Source organism: Bemisia tabaci, chromosome 1 (genome assembly GCF_918797505.1).
Source record: "Bemisia tabaci chromosome 1, PGI_BMITA_v3".
NCBI lineage: Eukaryota > Metazoa > Arthropoda > Insecta > Hemiptera > Aleyrodidae > Bemisia > Bemisia tabaci.
Genome location: NC_092793.1, coordinates 23,614,938 through 23,630,856, shown reverse-complemented (window position 1 = coordinate 23,630,856; position 15,919 = coordinate 23,614,938). Strand labels below are relative to the sequence as shown.

The 15,919-nt window shown below is 38.3% G+C and overlaps 2 protein-coding genes across 2 annotated transcripts in view; both read left to right on the top strand.

The window, feature by feature from the left end:
- LOC109041350 (uncharacterized) overlaps positions 1 to 5,192 on the top strand; it is a 31,939-nt gene extending 26,747 nt beyond the window's left edge. Inside the window, exons 13-17 of the mRNA XM_072306593.1 lie at positions 412 to 512; positions 1,290 to 1,464; positions 1,587 to 1,783; positions 3,009 to 3,280; positions 4,790 to 5,192. Of these exons, the coding sequence (XP_072162694.1) occupies positions 412 to 512; positions 1,290 to 1,464; positions 1,587 to 1,783; positions 3,009 to 3,280; positions 4,790 to 5,078 (1,034 nt within the window). The 3' untranslated portion in view covers positions 5,079 to 5,192. The remainder of the gene's footprint in view (positions 1 to 411; positions 513 to 1,289; positions 1,465 to 1,586; positions 1,784 to 3,008; positions 3,281 to 4,789) is intronic.
- An 880-nt stretch (positions 5,193 to 6,072) lies between these two features.
- On the top strand, positions 6,073 to 14,744 carry LOC109041039 (facilitated trehalose transporter Tret1-like). Its single transcript, XM_019057198.2, has 7 exons — positions 6,073 to 7,590; positions 8,314 to 8,452; positions 9,241 to 9,626; positions 11,305 to 11,512; positions 11,991 to 12,211; positions 13,032 to 13,297; positions 14,172 to 14,744. Exons 1-7 carry the CDS (start codon positions 7,522 to 7,524, stop codon positions 14,449 to 14,451), a joined length of 1,569 nt encoding a protein of 522 aa, XP_018912743.2. The 5' UTR covers positions 6,073 to 7,521; the 3' UTR covers positions 14,452 to 14,744.
- The last annotated feature ends 1,175 nt before the right edge of the window (positions 14,745 to 15,919 follow it).

The following is a 15,919-nucleotide window of genomic DNA, read 5'->3' as shown; positions in this document are numbered from 1 at the left end:
ACTTTCACATAATATTTGCTCAAATCAGCGTTTTAAAATCTCAGCCGTTGCATAATGCACTTTGTTAAAACTCTATCGGCATGAAAACAATCTTAAACGAGGATGGATGAATAAAATTTTTGTGAAACTGATCAAACCAACCTACTTGTTACTTTTCTTGCCCGAAATGATCCTCGTGGTTTAAAGAAAAAGTAATAAGTAAGTTAGTTTGATCGGTTTAAAAAAAAAATGTTATTTATCCATCCTCGTTTAAGGTTGTTTTAAAAACTGCTTGACTGTAATGTAAGAGGCTCTTCAAACTGAAATTTGCTTTCATCTTAATTTTTTTTTTTCGCCTTTTACCCTGAAGTTGCAGGTTTCATGAGCAAAAGTTTCTATTATATTCACCCTATCGTTTCAGTTTTTCATCAGGTGTTTTCTTGATGTACCTTTTATGCTATTTCTATGATTGGAGGACGGTTGCCTTGATTTGCAGCGCATGTCCCATCATCACTTTCACATCGATGACCCAAGTAAGCATCCTGGTCAAACATTAATGTAAAACACATTCCATAAGTATTACTTTAATTTCTATTTGAACAATTTATTTCTTAAGGCTCCTAAAACGGCATGATCAACCAACCTTGTGCTCTAGTTTAAAAGATATCGAATAGTACACGTTTGCTGCAAAGAATGTTTCGTTCTTAACGGAAAGTTGTCTTCAAGTACATAAAGCAAGAAGAGGGCATTTTTTTGCTTATTATCAGCTCCTATAGGTACCTAATATTTAACGGAGAAAACCATATTTCAGGAGTCAACCTAATGTCCCACACGCCGGCAAAAGTTCGTGGGCCGTCTATAATAAGTTCATATGGATGTGTCGGAGACAATTTCTTGCGCTGGTGAGAGCATTCTATTTTAAAGTTCGGGAGACTCATTTTTTTGACAGATCATTCATTTACAGAATCGTCTTTACGCGTGTTGAATGATAATACTAGAGGGGTAAATATATTTTTCGTTGAACGCAAAAGAATGCTAAAATATTTAACCAGTGAACTACTCACGCCCACTCAGTATGTAAGGTTGCTCTGTAGTTAGTATCATTTCTCAGAAAGAAGCTGCCACTTTCTTTTGCGAATGATTGCGTAGAACCCTCTGTGCTGAGTTTGTTGAATAATCAAATCGTTCTTTTCCGGTCGTAGTGGAGAGGAAGGGAGGGGTGGGTCGCAATTGTTCAAATTGAAAATGAACACTGAACCTAGAGCTTTAACTGGTGAGATCTTCATTTTCCATCTCTTTTGTTGAACCAGATACCCGAGTCCCCCACATGGTTAATTGTGAAGGGTCGTTTGGAGGAGGCCAAAAAATCTCTGTGCTGGCTCAGAGGCTGGGTGAAACCATGCGAGGTGGAGGAGGAATTTCAAACTTTGTTAGACCACACCAAAAAATCTGTCAAATCAATTGATTCTACGCAAATGGTCGAAGGTATACCATTATTATAATTTTTTTTTTAAATATATTTTTTTTACACCATATTCTCGTTTCTGAACAAGGAAAAGTTGATGGATCGGGATGAATGATTTCAATACTTTTAAATTTTTTTGTAGATCATGCATCAGCGAAGATAGATGGCTACCTTCGGATGCAATTTGAGAGGCTTACGAGTAAAAAGGTTTTACTTCCTCTGGGGATGGTTTGCATCGTTTTTTTCTTCAGTGTTGTGGCCGGCTTTGTTGGTATTAGGCCATATCTGATCGGTGAATTGAAGAAGTTAGGCGTTCCTATTGATCCTAAACTGATTTTGGTGAGTACTCATTGTTAGATTCATCTTAGAAAGTACCAAGAAGTCATTGAAAATAATTATTCTGCAAATAATAGGTAGCTTAGAAGAAAGGCACACCAGCAGTTCATTATACATACCCGTATCCTGTGATATTGTTTAAATTTGGACATCAAGGGGGAAAAAATCAGCCATTTGAAGAATTTTGAAGGTAAGACGCTTTAATTAACCGGTAATTAACCGGTTCTCTTGTTTTGGGTGAAATTAGTTTCCGACTTTGGCAACGCTACATACAGGGTTATTCTAAAGGCACGCACCACTGGCCATAAAGGGGGTGGTCATTTGAAATTTTTGAGTTGCCTTCCGCCCCTCTCTCCCCGAGGATATTAAAAACTGGCAAGTACCCAAAAAGTTTCCCCCTCGATATGAGGAAAAACGGCTTAAACCGTATCATAATTAGAACTAAAGTTATGGCCAGTGGTGCGTGACTTTTGAATAACTCTGTGTGTAAATTGCTAAATGCATGTTAGCCGTCAAACCAGTGTACACACATTAAGTGTACATTCTTAGAAAGCCGTGTGCTTGTGTTGGTTCATGTTGGTATACGTGTTCGCAAGATTTCATTAATTTTCGACTTAGCATCGATGCTGGAATTTTTAAAGCCTGTGCTGCTCACGAAACAAATCCAGACCAATATAGGTTGTAATACAGAGCACACCAATGAAGCCATTTTTTGCTATCAATTGTTTTGTTTCTGAACACAATACACCGCAGTTCGGCCCGCTAAAAAATTCGTGTTAGTCATAAAACTCAGCTGCCACATACATTAAACGTTTATGTATTTTGTTCATAAAAAGTTTAGATCTCTGAGAGTGATTTACAAGACAGAGAGGTCAAATGGACCGCGTTAAACAGAAAAGAACCAAGCCATATTAGCTGTTGTCAAATTTATTGGGGCAAATTCATTTTTACATGAAAACGGTTGTGCAGATTTTCGTGCATTTTTCAGTGAAATTTCTGCACAATACGCAGCAAATTACTTGAAATTTTCAAAGGAATCCGCACAAACGTTCTCTCGTAAACAATTAACCTGTCTAATCAAATTTGGCAAAAGCTGATGTGGCTTGGTTCCTTTCTGCTAAACGCGGTCCAAATAAAGTGTAACATATGTTCTGTTCCTACCTCAAGTTCTATCATTTTTTATATGAAAATCCTCAAAATTTTTAACACTTTTGATGGCCCTTCGCAGATTGCTTTCCAGATCTTGGTATTTGTTGGTGCTATGATGAACGTTCTGTTATTGCGTCGATTTGGCAAGAGGAGAATTGCGCTTTTCTCTTATTCGACGCACGCTTTTTCCATCGTGGTACTGGGTATCTACTGCTCCTCCATGGAAAGTTTGGAGCAATTCCCACAACTAGCATGGCTCCCGGTTATTTTCATGCTCACGCTTGGCTTTCTGACTGGGTTCAGCTCCACACTCTTACCCTGGCAATTGGTGTCCGAACTCTTCCCGATAGTGTAAGTTACTGTAAGAAGGCACTTGAATCTCTAGAGATACATTTTATGGGAAAAAAAGATGAGGAATAAAGAAGAAAGAGGAGTGAGAGGGCAGGAAAAGGGAGGCGTAGATGAGGAAGCATTGATATATGGGGCAACGCAGGCACCTCTTTGGATAGAAAATCACCTTATGGAGCTTAATTTTTATACAGGAAGGTGCCTTTTGATATAGCGGCGTCTTGTGTCTTTTTTTTCGAAAAGAAGGCGCTCTCGTCGGCGCGGCGTCTCTATGAATAAGCTTAGTCGCAAGCCCGACCAACAGTGCATCAGCTTATAGATTGGTAAATGAATGACATCACGTCAGATAATGCTTTGATGAAAAGTGTCGACGCAAAAAAAAACGCCTTCATTTTGAAAAAATACTCCCTAGCGTGGTCGCGGAGGCCGAATAGTTGCATCTTTTCAAAACCCAATCAACGGTGTAGCGTGATTAAATGGCATTGCTGCAAATATTTCTTTGATGAAGAGTGACAACGCATAAAAAACACCTTCATTTTGGAAAGATACTCCCCAGTGTGGCCTCAGAACAGTGCAGTAGCGTGGATTAGCGAGTTAACGCGCTTGCTCCACATAATTCTTAGACGAGGAATGACGACGCACCAGAAACGCCTTCATTGTGAAAAGATACCACCTAGCGTGGCCTCTGAGGCCGAATAGTTGCATCATATCATGTCAAAACCAAATCAACAGTGAAACAACCTAGATTAGTGAGTAATGCGGTTACTCAGAATAATTCTTAGATCGGGAGTAACGGAGATTTAGAAAAGGACCTGGAATTCACATTCAGAGCCGTAAATGCAAGGAATCTTTTTCCTCTGTGTGAATATAAATTCGTCTCATGAAGTGAATTGGACTTGGCTCATCTCGAATCCATGAAACATCAACGTACTTTCACCCCAAAGTTTGTAAGGATATTTTAATGACGTAGGCAGATAACTTTGATGATGTGCGACACATAAATAAACAGTTACAAATTTTAACTATGGCATCTCAAGTTATTAGGCGCCGAAAATAATTTACCCCCGGCGAAAAAAATACTAAATTGATCAAAGAACTGCACACATACACACTATATTTGGACGTACACACATGCGAGCTACTTTTATAGCTTTTGTAAAATTTTCTAAATGGCTTGATCCATCTCTATATCTTGGGTTCACCTCATACTTTAGAACGTCTACTCTTCACATTCTTTGATCTTCTGCCCATCAAAAGCCCTGAAATTAAACGCTACAAATTGTAGCTTTCATTTTTGCGGTTGGGTGTAGAGGAGGCATATACCTACAAACTTCATTGGAGGTTTTCATGATTGAAGAAGATATTGAAAGAACTTCATGGCTGCAGAGCTACATATGTGTATCCCGTGATTGAAGCCGATTCAAAAGTTTTTAGACGTCTAGATTTATTTTCACTCTTTTCGGTTTTTTGTTTGAAAAATTGATCAATGTGGAATTTTTGTTCTTCTTCCAGAGGTCGTGGCCTTGCAAGTGGTATATCGGCAGCTTGGGCGTACATCGTGGGCTTCATCCTTGTCAAATCGTTTCTTTACACAGAGACATGGATAGGCTTAAGCGGCGTGACGTACGCCTATGGAGCTGTTTCAGTGATAGGCGTCGCCTATATTTACTTCTATTTGCCGGAGACCGAAGGCAAGACGTTAGAACAGATCGAAAAGTACTTTACCAAAAATCACGATAGGAAAGAGAAATTCTCCATCGGAAAATCAACCAACAATGCCGGTTTGGAGCATTCGTTGTAGATTCACATAAAAAATAAATTGATCGATATACACCATAGGTCTAAATTAAGATTAAGTCTCATCGTCCAGCAGAAAGCTCAGAAGTAAAAATCTGAAATAAAATCTTGAGACTCATTTTGTTTTAGTCGTCATTTCATATCCAAACCCTTGTTACGATTTCAGTTCAAATTTATGTGCCAGAAAACTAAAAATGCTCTCTCTGTGGTCAAGCCGGTGCCAGGATGATTAGAACTGGGGGGATTGTTTCCTCCAGGTTGCCACGTGGACCGACCCTTTGAATGTAGATTTTTTCCCGTTTGAAGCTATTTTAAAAAATTGATTATCAAGATGTTCGCTGCTGACACTTACCTGATGATCGATGTTTTTCCATACATTGAAAGAAAAAACTCCGGCAATGGGAGTCGTGCTTACAAGCTACATATGACATAACGTCTGTTCCGGGCTCAGAGGTTGAAAGTTCCAGGTGCTAAAAGTGAGCTTCGACTGCTCCGGGTTTAGTGACCGTGAAGCAACGGGTGTTAGTGTGTTACACCCGGAATTTGCGGCCTCTAAACCCGAAACGGATGGTATATGTAGCCCTCAAGTACGGCTTCTGGGCTCGGAGTTTTTTTTCGATGTAGATGACAGATCATTTCGATTCATCGCAAAGAACGACGCGTCACTGGACCGAACCCCAACCCATGGACCGTGGATAAATGTGTTGCGCCTATCAGGCGTTGGCGGATCCAGCAAATTGGCAACATTGTCTTTCCTCTATTTAAACCTGTGGAAATTTATCGATTTTTGGAAGAACCAGGTGCTCCGACAAGAATCGATTATTTAGCATAGGTTTAAATGGAGGTAATCCGATGTTGCCAAATTGCTGGATCCGCCTCTGCTATCAGGGGTTATAAACCTGGAGCATGAGATTCAAAATTTTGAAAACAGCAGGATCATCATATAAGCTACCGATTGTTAAAGAATAATCGAATTCGGCCCGGTAGTTATCTAAATTCAGCTACAACAAAAAATAAGAATTTAGGGAGTCAGAGTAGTATTTAACAAATGAAACAGACTCACCTATGTTTTTCCCTATGCATTACTGTTTTTGATAAAGCTCATTTAAATGGAGTTGACAATGCAAAAAGTTTTAATTTATTCGAATAAGGAAGAGTAAGAACAACGCTGTGTTGCATACCTGGTGGCGTGTGACAGATTCATTGGTCTTTATCTAGACGTCAGTCACTGCGAACAATGATTAACATGAGGATAGTTAGACCTCTGTTACTTGCAGCTCGGACGTCACCAACATAAATCACTCATATTCCAAACCATATTGTTTTGTGAGGTCTCGGTCGTATGCACAGAGTTAAGAAATGTGTAGTATCCTTTCCACCAAGACAGTGAACCAATTGGCGAAGTTGTGTGTCTATGAGATATGTGTAGCAAATGCACTTTTACACGGCATATGTAGTTGGGGGAAAATTAAAATGTATTTTGAGGTTGATGATTGCCGTATCGTTGAAACACTGAACAAATTTTTTTAAGCGGGTTAAATTTCCACTAAAGTGCTACATTAAGTTGTAAAGTATTCTGAGTGTATGTGTAATGAAAGAAAAAATAACAACTTGCAGACCATGAATCTGCCTGATCTAAACCACCCGTTTTTTTGGACAGACAGAAAATGTTTTTTCTTATCAGCATTTATACCACAGAATAAAGTTGAAGTTACTGTTACTACTTCTAATGCTAAGTTTACATCCTGAGGTTGTAACAATAATATTTTTCTTCAATGTTAGACGCTTTGTGCAGAACTGTTTATGTAATCTCAAAAATGAGATAGGAACAAAAATAGTTATGGTAATATTTTCAAAATCCTTCGAAGCACCGAAAAAAACGATCTCAATGTATGGTTAATGCTCGTACAATTAACAGGTGAATCATGCATATTCTATTGTTTTAGAGGCGCAAAATGTAATTGCAAAGAGTCAAACAATTACTTTTTAAGTCAATTTTTGAATGAAATCTTTCCTCATTTTTCAAACAGACGCTACTCTCAGTTTAAATCTATTATCTTTTGGCGTAGTATTTGTATTACTCATGCAATGAAATTTGAAGGAACTTTAGGTGTGTCGGTGTGAATATTAAATTAGATATATTTTCTGAAGTCTGGAATATACAGCACGTCTTTATTGTGTTCTTAAAGAGATTTAACCTAAGTTTCATAATTTAAATCGCAAGTTATAGACCTAGGAAGATGAAAGTCCTCTAAGTGTAAATCCACTTCTTGGCTATTGTTTTCTATACATTCAAACCTCGGGTTAAAAACATAATGGTATAGGGGTTTTAGTCATTTTGACGGCGTGAAAATCGCATACATCCTCCCTGAATATTTCCTGATGTCAGAAAACCGACGGTTTCAAGAGCCACCGTGAAGTCATCTGTCAATCAGATTGGAGAAAACATGGCGGAAAATCCCTGCGAAACATGCAGACATTCGTACAAAAATGGCAGAAGATCGATGATGTCTCAGGTATGAATGCGCTTATGATTTGAATAAATTCCGTAATTGACGTGAGTGACACAAGTCTGTGACATAAATAGGTATATTTGAATGACAACGCACAAATATCCCGAAATCACAACGAAACTAATATATAAAATGAGTGACTACGGATTTGGTCTTATTACATTAATGTATGAGATGAACGCAGTTGATAAATGTCAATGTTGCATAAACATGAAAATGTAGGCGATACGGAGACACTCGTGAGGCAGTACGTTTACCTGGAGATAAAATATTCTCATAGAGGCCCCTGGCTGACTACATAATTAAGTCATATTGGTGATGAAGGAAAAGTTGATAAGAAGAATAAACAAGCTTTATTTATTTATTTATTTTTTTTTTCATATGTATGATTGATACTTATGCGACTTAAGAAGATTTTTTTCGCGATGATTGATGCATGCCGATATGAACTGTTCTGCATATGAACTGCAAAATTTTTCAGGTCAACGCCATGGCAATGCCGTCATTAATAATGCGTATTTATCTACGAAATTTAGTCATTTGTTATTCTTTAATCATAGGATCACAGAAGCCGTGCTTACTTTATGCTGGTCTCAGTGTGGAAGCTTAACTTACCTACAATTCTTAAAAAATCATTCTCAGCACACATTATCACTAAAAGAGTAAATGCGCATAGATCAAAGTTTATACAATGAGCGGCCACTTACTTTCATTTGTTTTTTTAAGGTGGTGGTTATGTTGGTTCTCTCTGGGTTGTTCATGGATATAGGCATGCAGGCAACCATGCCAACCTTGGTCATCGGGGCGTTGCATGATAATTCAGCTGCGCATTTAGAATTGAACGACGATGAAGCTTCTTGGTTTGGTGAGGATAGGTCTTATTAATGACTTCGATGACTTTTTGTGCAAAATACCGCAAAAATCGTCCGATGTATTTGAAATCCATTAAATGAAAGTTTTAAATTGCAATTTAATACTAAAAATCCAAGAAAATTTACCTGAATTTGTGATTTAACGATGAAAAACAGTTCCAAGACTATGTAAGAATCAGTACCTTTTCATTTTTCACTCTGTCGTAATTTTACTCTGGGCTTTTTGAAGACTGCTTTGGGCGGATATGAAATATCAAGTCCATCAAAAAACCATCATAATAAGATTTCGAGATATCCAGCGTCAATATTCTCATCCGTATCGTATCGTTCTTTCATCCACATCGGACCTTGATATTGAGCCATCTGCAAAGGCATCGCTAGCGGACGGCGAAAAACATAGAAAATTTCAAAATACAGTCTAAAAGAATCCATAGACAATTTTCTTGGCAAGGGCTTTTCTTTATTTTGCTCAGCAGGAGTGATTAACAATCACCTATTATGAATTACAAATTTTATTTTTTTTATATTTTTTTTTACAAGAAACTTTTAATCATAGTTCAATGATGACGATATATCATCCGAGCTTATATCCAAGCTTTACACGAAGAGTTGTATCACAATGTGAATAATACAATTCTAATAGTTAAAATAGCATACCAAAAATTTCAAATTTACCAGCTCCCCTTCCTCCTATTAGACTAACAGGTAGATTGAGAAAACATAAAAATCAATAAAAAACCATCAATATACAATTGAAAGATATCCACCGTCAATTTTTCAGGGAGCATTTTATCGTTTTCCCACCCGATCGGGGCGTTAACCTCGGGCCTGCTACAAGAACGTCTCGGGAGGAAAGGCAGCATGCTGCTGGTGAATATACCAACCCTGGCGGCCTGGACCATCCTCTTCCGCGCCACTTCCGTCTACCAACTCTACCTGGTCGTGGTTCTCATGGGCGTCTCGATCGGGCTCATGGAGGCGCCGCTCCACTCCTACATCGGCGAGGTCGGCGAACCCCACTTCCGGGGCATCATGTCCACCATGGCCACCGCAGCGACGATCCTCGGGGTCCTCGCTATGCACGTCCTCGGTTACCTGTTCCCGTGGAGGACGGTGGCTCTTATCAGTGCTGCTGTGCCTCTTATCTCCATCCTGTGTTTGACTCAGGTAATGAGAATGAGACTCCATGCAAATTAACGCAGAAGAGAGATCCTGCACAGTAAGATAAAATAAACTTCATTTTGTGTCAATATGTGCAGTAGAAGACAAAGCAACCTAAACGAGCGGTTAATATTTCTTGGTCAGCTATTCCTTGAGTTACATTGACCGAGATTGAACCTAAATCGCACTGGTCATAGACCATTACGCTAGTAACTCGCAAATCGCAACCTCTGAGTGAGCTCGACTGAAACAAGAGTATACTACTGCCCTGCTAAGGAAGAACGCCGTAGGTGAACATTCGAGAGTTGCCAGATTTTCTTTGATACAACACGTATTTCTGACGATATTCATGCATATTTTTCCTCGAAAATTTCAGATATTTTAGATTAAAGTGCGTGCAAAATTGTCTAAACAATTTTGGAAAAAATAAACACAATTTTCCTAATAAATTCGGTTTTAATCGAAGGAGACTTGGCAACGTCTGAAGGCTCATACGGCGTTCTTCCTTAGCAGAACACTTTTTTACTCTCAGATGTCTCAGCGTAACAAACGGATTCGATCGAGCAACTAGATCCTTTTGGTTGATCTGAGGTTATAAACTGGAAAAAACTCTCCAATTTTGGGGATTTTTTCTGCACTTTCGACTGAAATGGCTCAAAGGACGCTATATAGTATGCTGAAATTAGATCAAAACCCTGGTAAAAATTGGTAGCAGAATCTGTGTTCCAAAATACCATAGACCTACAGCCGGCTGTAAGATTGCCAATAGCTTCTATAGCCGGCTACACAATTTCTTGTAGCCTTTCATAGCCGATGGCGATTAAGCAGCAGCCAGTCGATAAAGTGTATGCTAAACGTTACTAATTACGGATGCTAGGACTTAGTAAGTTTTTGGAATACTGCTCTCTTTTTGGGCCGTAGTGTCTTGATTTATTTTGCGAGGAAAGCTCCGTACTTTTGATGGATGCTTGCCATCACTAATAAATTAGAGCGCCTTCAGTTTCGTATGATGCTGTGCAATACCTCTGGTGTGAAATACGTAGTTGCTTCAAGCGCCGTGGCACGCTGCGGCGCGGCAGGCGAGCAGCCAGCGTGAAATGGCGCCTACAAACCTAACAGGGATACTTCACGCGTTGCGCAATGCGTGAGGTATCCCTGTTAGGTTTGTAGGCGCCAGTGCGTCGCCGCTCCGCTTTGTGTTAGGCTCTAATATTTAATCTGGCAGAGTCAGCGTTATTCAACTCATGATTTTGAAATGTTTGCACATCCTGTATGGATTATTCTCATTTTAATTGATGAAAAAAAAAAAAATATGTATTCAAGGAAAATATAATGTGTGTTTTGTAAATATTAAGGTGGTTCCGTATCAAACGTAATGATTTCCAAAGCACACGAATTTCTACACAATTTCTTATAGCCTTTTATAATCGATTGCGGAAAAGCAACAGCCAGGTGATAAAGTGTAAAGCCTGGCGATAGGAACTATAGCCCGGCAGCATAATTTTTTATCGCTTCGTATAGCCCGGCCGTATGATTATCTCCGCATTCTACAGTCAGCTATATGATTTTCTGTAGCCTTCTTTAGCCGGCTATAAGAATTCCTATGGTACTTTGAAACTTAGCTCTTATCGCCAATTTTGACCAAGGAAGCTAAAATTTAATGAGAATTTTAATCCATTTTCAGATTCCAGAGTCGCCAACATGGCTGATCACAAATGGGCGTGCAAAAGATGCGCAAAAATCTCTCAGTTGGGTCAGAGGGTGGTTACGACCAGAGGAGGTCCAAAAAGAATTCGAAGAACTGTTCCATCATACTGAGGTCGCACTTAAGATCAATCGCACCGGTGTATCTGACCGAGAAAGATACCGGACGGTTCCAACGGTTGAAAATGGTAATACAGTAATTGCATTCCATAGGTCAAGAAAACATTGCTCCTACACACCATTCGAGATGCTGATAGTACATTCATTTAGCCAGTAATTACGAGTCTCATACTCCAAAAATGTTTTTTGTTTGCACAATTTAGACTATTTTGGCAGTGAGAGATTCATTCTGACTTGCGTGAAGAGCGTGGATTAGAGATAGAATTGCTCATATCTCGCTTGCATTGACATTTGGATATTACATTCCGTGATATGGATTTACTATTTTTGACGCACTTGTGAAAGCGCCTATCTGCAAAGAGAGACTAGTGATACATATCCCGTTTCTGAAAATGACCCAGAACTAGTAGTTCCGTATTGCAAAATGCAGTCCATTTTAAAGTGACTATGGAAAAAAGCTTATTCTTTTTGTTCAGCATCAACTCTCATTTTGAGATTTTCATCAGGTTCGCTTACTAATGGGGTGATTGGATTGACTCTTTTCAGAGGCTGTGTCAAGACAGGTTGAACCGGTTCTTACAGAAGAAAATGGGAGTTGTCTCAAAATCAAATGTGAAGAGTTGACCGACAAGAAAGTATATCGTCCGCTTCGTATGGTTTGCATCGTATTTTTCTTCAGCAGTGTGACAGAACTCTCTGAGTTGCGACCGTTTATGGTGGGAATCTTCAAAGATTTGGGATTCCCAATAAAAAATCACCCCATATCTGTAAGTTTGCCAAAAATAAGGTATCTATTCACATCAATAAAACATGTTAAAAATACTGAAAATAGCTTGGAAACTGAACTAAATGAGAACTAACTAAATGAGGAGTCAAATTCCAAGTTTAGGATATGCTAAATTCTAATTTCATTGTGCTTCCAATTTGCTCTTACTTGTCCAAGAGAGAGAGGTCAGAGAGGCCTTGCTGGAAATTTGGCGTGGCACGGTCCAGCCACCAAGAGCCCAAGAAACATTAGCGCTCCTTCATTTTCCACGTATGCAACATAGACATCAGTCAAGCGCGAATAGTTGCATCCGAAAAATATTCAAATTAAACAACACGGCCGGGCCGTCAGTCCATCAGTTAACAAACAAGGTGAAATTAAATACTCTTAAAGGTAGTTTTTGGTATAGTTTTCATTCTTCTTTCTTTTTAATGCAAAAAATGTTTCTTTTTCTCTTTTTTTTTTGAGGGGGGAATTCTACCTACAGTCGATGGGTAAAATAGAAAAAAAGAAAATAAAGCCCAAAAATAGTAATTTTTGATTATTTTTATCAATGAGCTTGTTTTTATCAGAATTAGTCTAATTACATCGCCTGTTAATATTCTCATATTTTTTTTCATTTAACACAAACTGAACTTGAATTTTCTATAGTGTTTTCTCTATGATCTGAGGAAAATCTTTGAACAATTTCACGACATTTTACAGCTTATTTTCCTTTTAAGAACATAATACTTACGAGAGAAAAAATTAAGCAACGTGAAATTCAATTAGGCTGATTCTAAGTAAATCCGTTCAATTTAAAAATTATTCTCTCTTGCTAGGTTTTAACAGCTGTGTTCTTTTTCGTCGGTGCAATGTTGCACGTGGTTTTCTTACGGCGGCTGGGCAAGCGAAGACTGACGTTAATATCTCAGGCTTTGGCGACGCTCTCTATTCTCTTGCTGGGAGTTTACTGTACCTTCTTCAACAAACCAAATAGTAGTCTTGTTTGGATTCCCATTTCCTTGATGTCCTGTATCAGCTTTTGCGGTGGCTTCGGCATAGCACTTATTCCGTGGCAGCTGTGTGCTGAGGTCTTCCCTCTCAAGTAAGCAAGAACTTATGAAAGTAATCTAAAGCAACCTAACTCCTTTTGGGAAAGGAGAGGGATTTTTTTTGGGGGGGGGGGTAAAGAAGGCAAATTTTTTAAAACCTATCTTTTGTAAATGTTCGGAGAGAGGTACGTTGGACTCTCTCTCGAGAATGAGAACTTTAAGAACTTAAGTAGAAATCCTTATGCTCAAGAGTCGACCCAATACCTTTGCCGCTCCGGCAGTTTATTCTACTAAGAGGGAGGGGAAGTCAATGAGCTAATATTTTCGGGGAGTGGGTTCAAAGGTACAGATTTCTTGCAACTCAAAAATTCAACTATCAGAAAACAAGGTTACCATGTGTGTATCAAGGATGAAGATTGATTCGGTGACATTTATATCCATCCTAAAGTTTCAAAAGTTTGAAGTAATTTTATTCATTCAAACCATCATAAAGGACTATTATTGTTTTCGACTTTTGCAACAAATACTGAACAGGGTTATACAAATTTAGTTGATATTCAGAATGATAATCATTTGCATTACCCTTTTGAGAAAATAAAAGGTTACATTATAAAATAAACTTTAACACAAAAATCTAAAATTATGAATAAGAAAAGAAAATGGAAAAACATTTAGATCGGTAACGATACGTTAGCCAGCAAGTTCAGGTCACACTACGGTATAGATTGGATGCCTCTAAAATTTCTCCTTACATTAATCAAAGGTTGTTGATAAAGATGCTCGCGTGGATTTAGTAAAATAACTCAATTAAAAACGATCGTCTTAGAGAAATCTAAGGGAGTATTACGTAATTTTCTTGCAATTTTGCCTGTGAAAAGCCTTTACTTACAAGGCTATATCTCTCATTTGCAACATTGATTGTTTTAGGGGCCGAGGCACGGCGCAAGGAATAGCAGCATCATGGGCGTATTACATGCGTTTTGTCATGTCAAAAACCCACTTCTACCTAGAGAGATGGATTAGACTCAACGGGGTCTTCTTTCTCTATGGTGTCATTGCCGTAGCAGCGTTTCTATATTACTTGCAATACCTGCCAGAAACTGAGGACAAGTCTCTCAAGCACATTGAAACCTACTTCACCGAGGACCATGACAAGACCGAGAAATTCTGCAAGCCAAAGCACAACAGAACCCATAATGTGCGTTAGTAGAGGTCGCAATTGCGATCCGATGAAATGAAAATTTAACTAAAATTTTTGGTGATATTACAATGTTTAAGTAACTAGTTATAAAAAATTATTCCTTCCATCCTTTGATATAGAGCGTCTTATTCTGGTGGTATAAAGACGGTAAGATCGTTAATAAGGTACATTTCAAAATAAATTTTTGTGAACAAACAATTAATACAAACATACGTGACGACGACAAAAATATTGCATCATAAATAACTTTGTTAATTCTTAATACTAATAACTTAAATATAGTAGACATTTTTTGAATACCCTTAGTATATGATTTCGTTTTATTTCCTTATGTAAAGACAATCGTTTCATTTCTGATTACCCATTTGTAATTCCACAAGGAATAATCCACTGTGTGCAAGTTTTGATACACTTCATATCAGCAAAATACAAAATGAAAACTCAAACCTATCGCCTAGAAACTTAGCTTTGTTGTATGCGAATTCGGTAAAATGCAAAGTTTCCGAATATTTTGAAATCCTGGTATTGCATTCTTATAGACGCGTGCTACCTAGCTCTAACACATTCTAGAGAGTGAGAGAGAGATTATATTGGTGCATTGTATAAGCTGATTAACAAATGCGGCTTGTTACCGATAATAACACCTGGATGCAACTATTCGAGATCACGGGAAGCCCAAGTTGCATATGCGAGCAATTGAAGGCGTTCTGGATATGCTGCTGTGATAGTAAGGAGAGCTGTAAGTGCACGCTGGGATGAACCTCAAGACACATAAAAGCATGCGCTAATCATGGCTCATGCAGAAACGCACTTACCGCTCTCTTTGCTATTACGGCAGTTTTTTTGATACAAAAACTGTACGAGGCATTGCGTTACACTTTGATGTCAAGAGGCTTTGAAACATTTTGAAAATTTTGCCATTTTAGCACAAATAGGAAGTAGTAATTTAAAACTTATCGTTTTGCAGCAAATTATTTGTACGTTGAAACTTTTAATATTTTTTTAGGGCAAAACGGGAATAGAGAAAAAAATCTCTCGTCACGAGAATTGTTTCTTCAATGAGAGTTTGAGCCAATCTCTAAGAAGTCTCTCCTTTTGTTCAGTGACATTGGAGAATAGGTTTCATGAATACAATTGATGGACGCGTCTGTCTATTGTTCATGTCTCTGATATTGCTTGTGTATGAACACTAGCCTGCTGCGAGAAATTTAAATTTATTCGTTGCGTCCCGATTACTGGCAACTATTTAAATGAGTATGCAACCTATATAAAATCCTCTCCTCACCGATAATTAAGGTGTTCATTTTTAAAAAAAAAATCACCCTTTTTAGGGCCAGAGGGAAGCAGTTGTTAAGATATGATCTGATAGCGGCACACGGCGTACTTTTAATGTGGTGGTAAGAATTTTGCGGATTGATTCCGCCTCAGAACAAAATGTCAATACTTAAAAGTTTATCTATATTATATCACCACC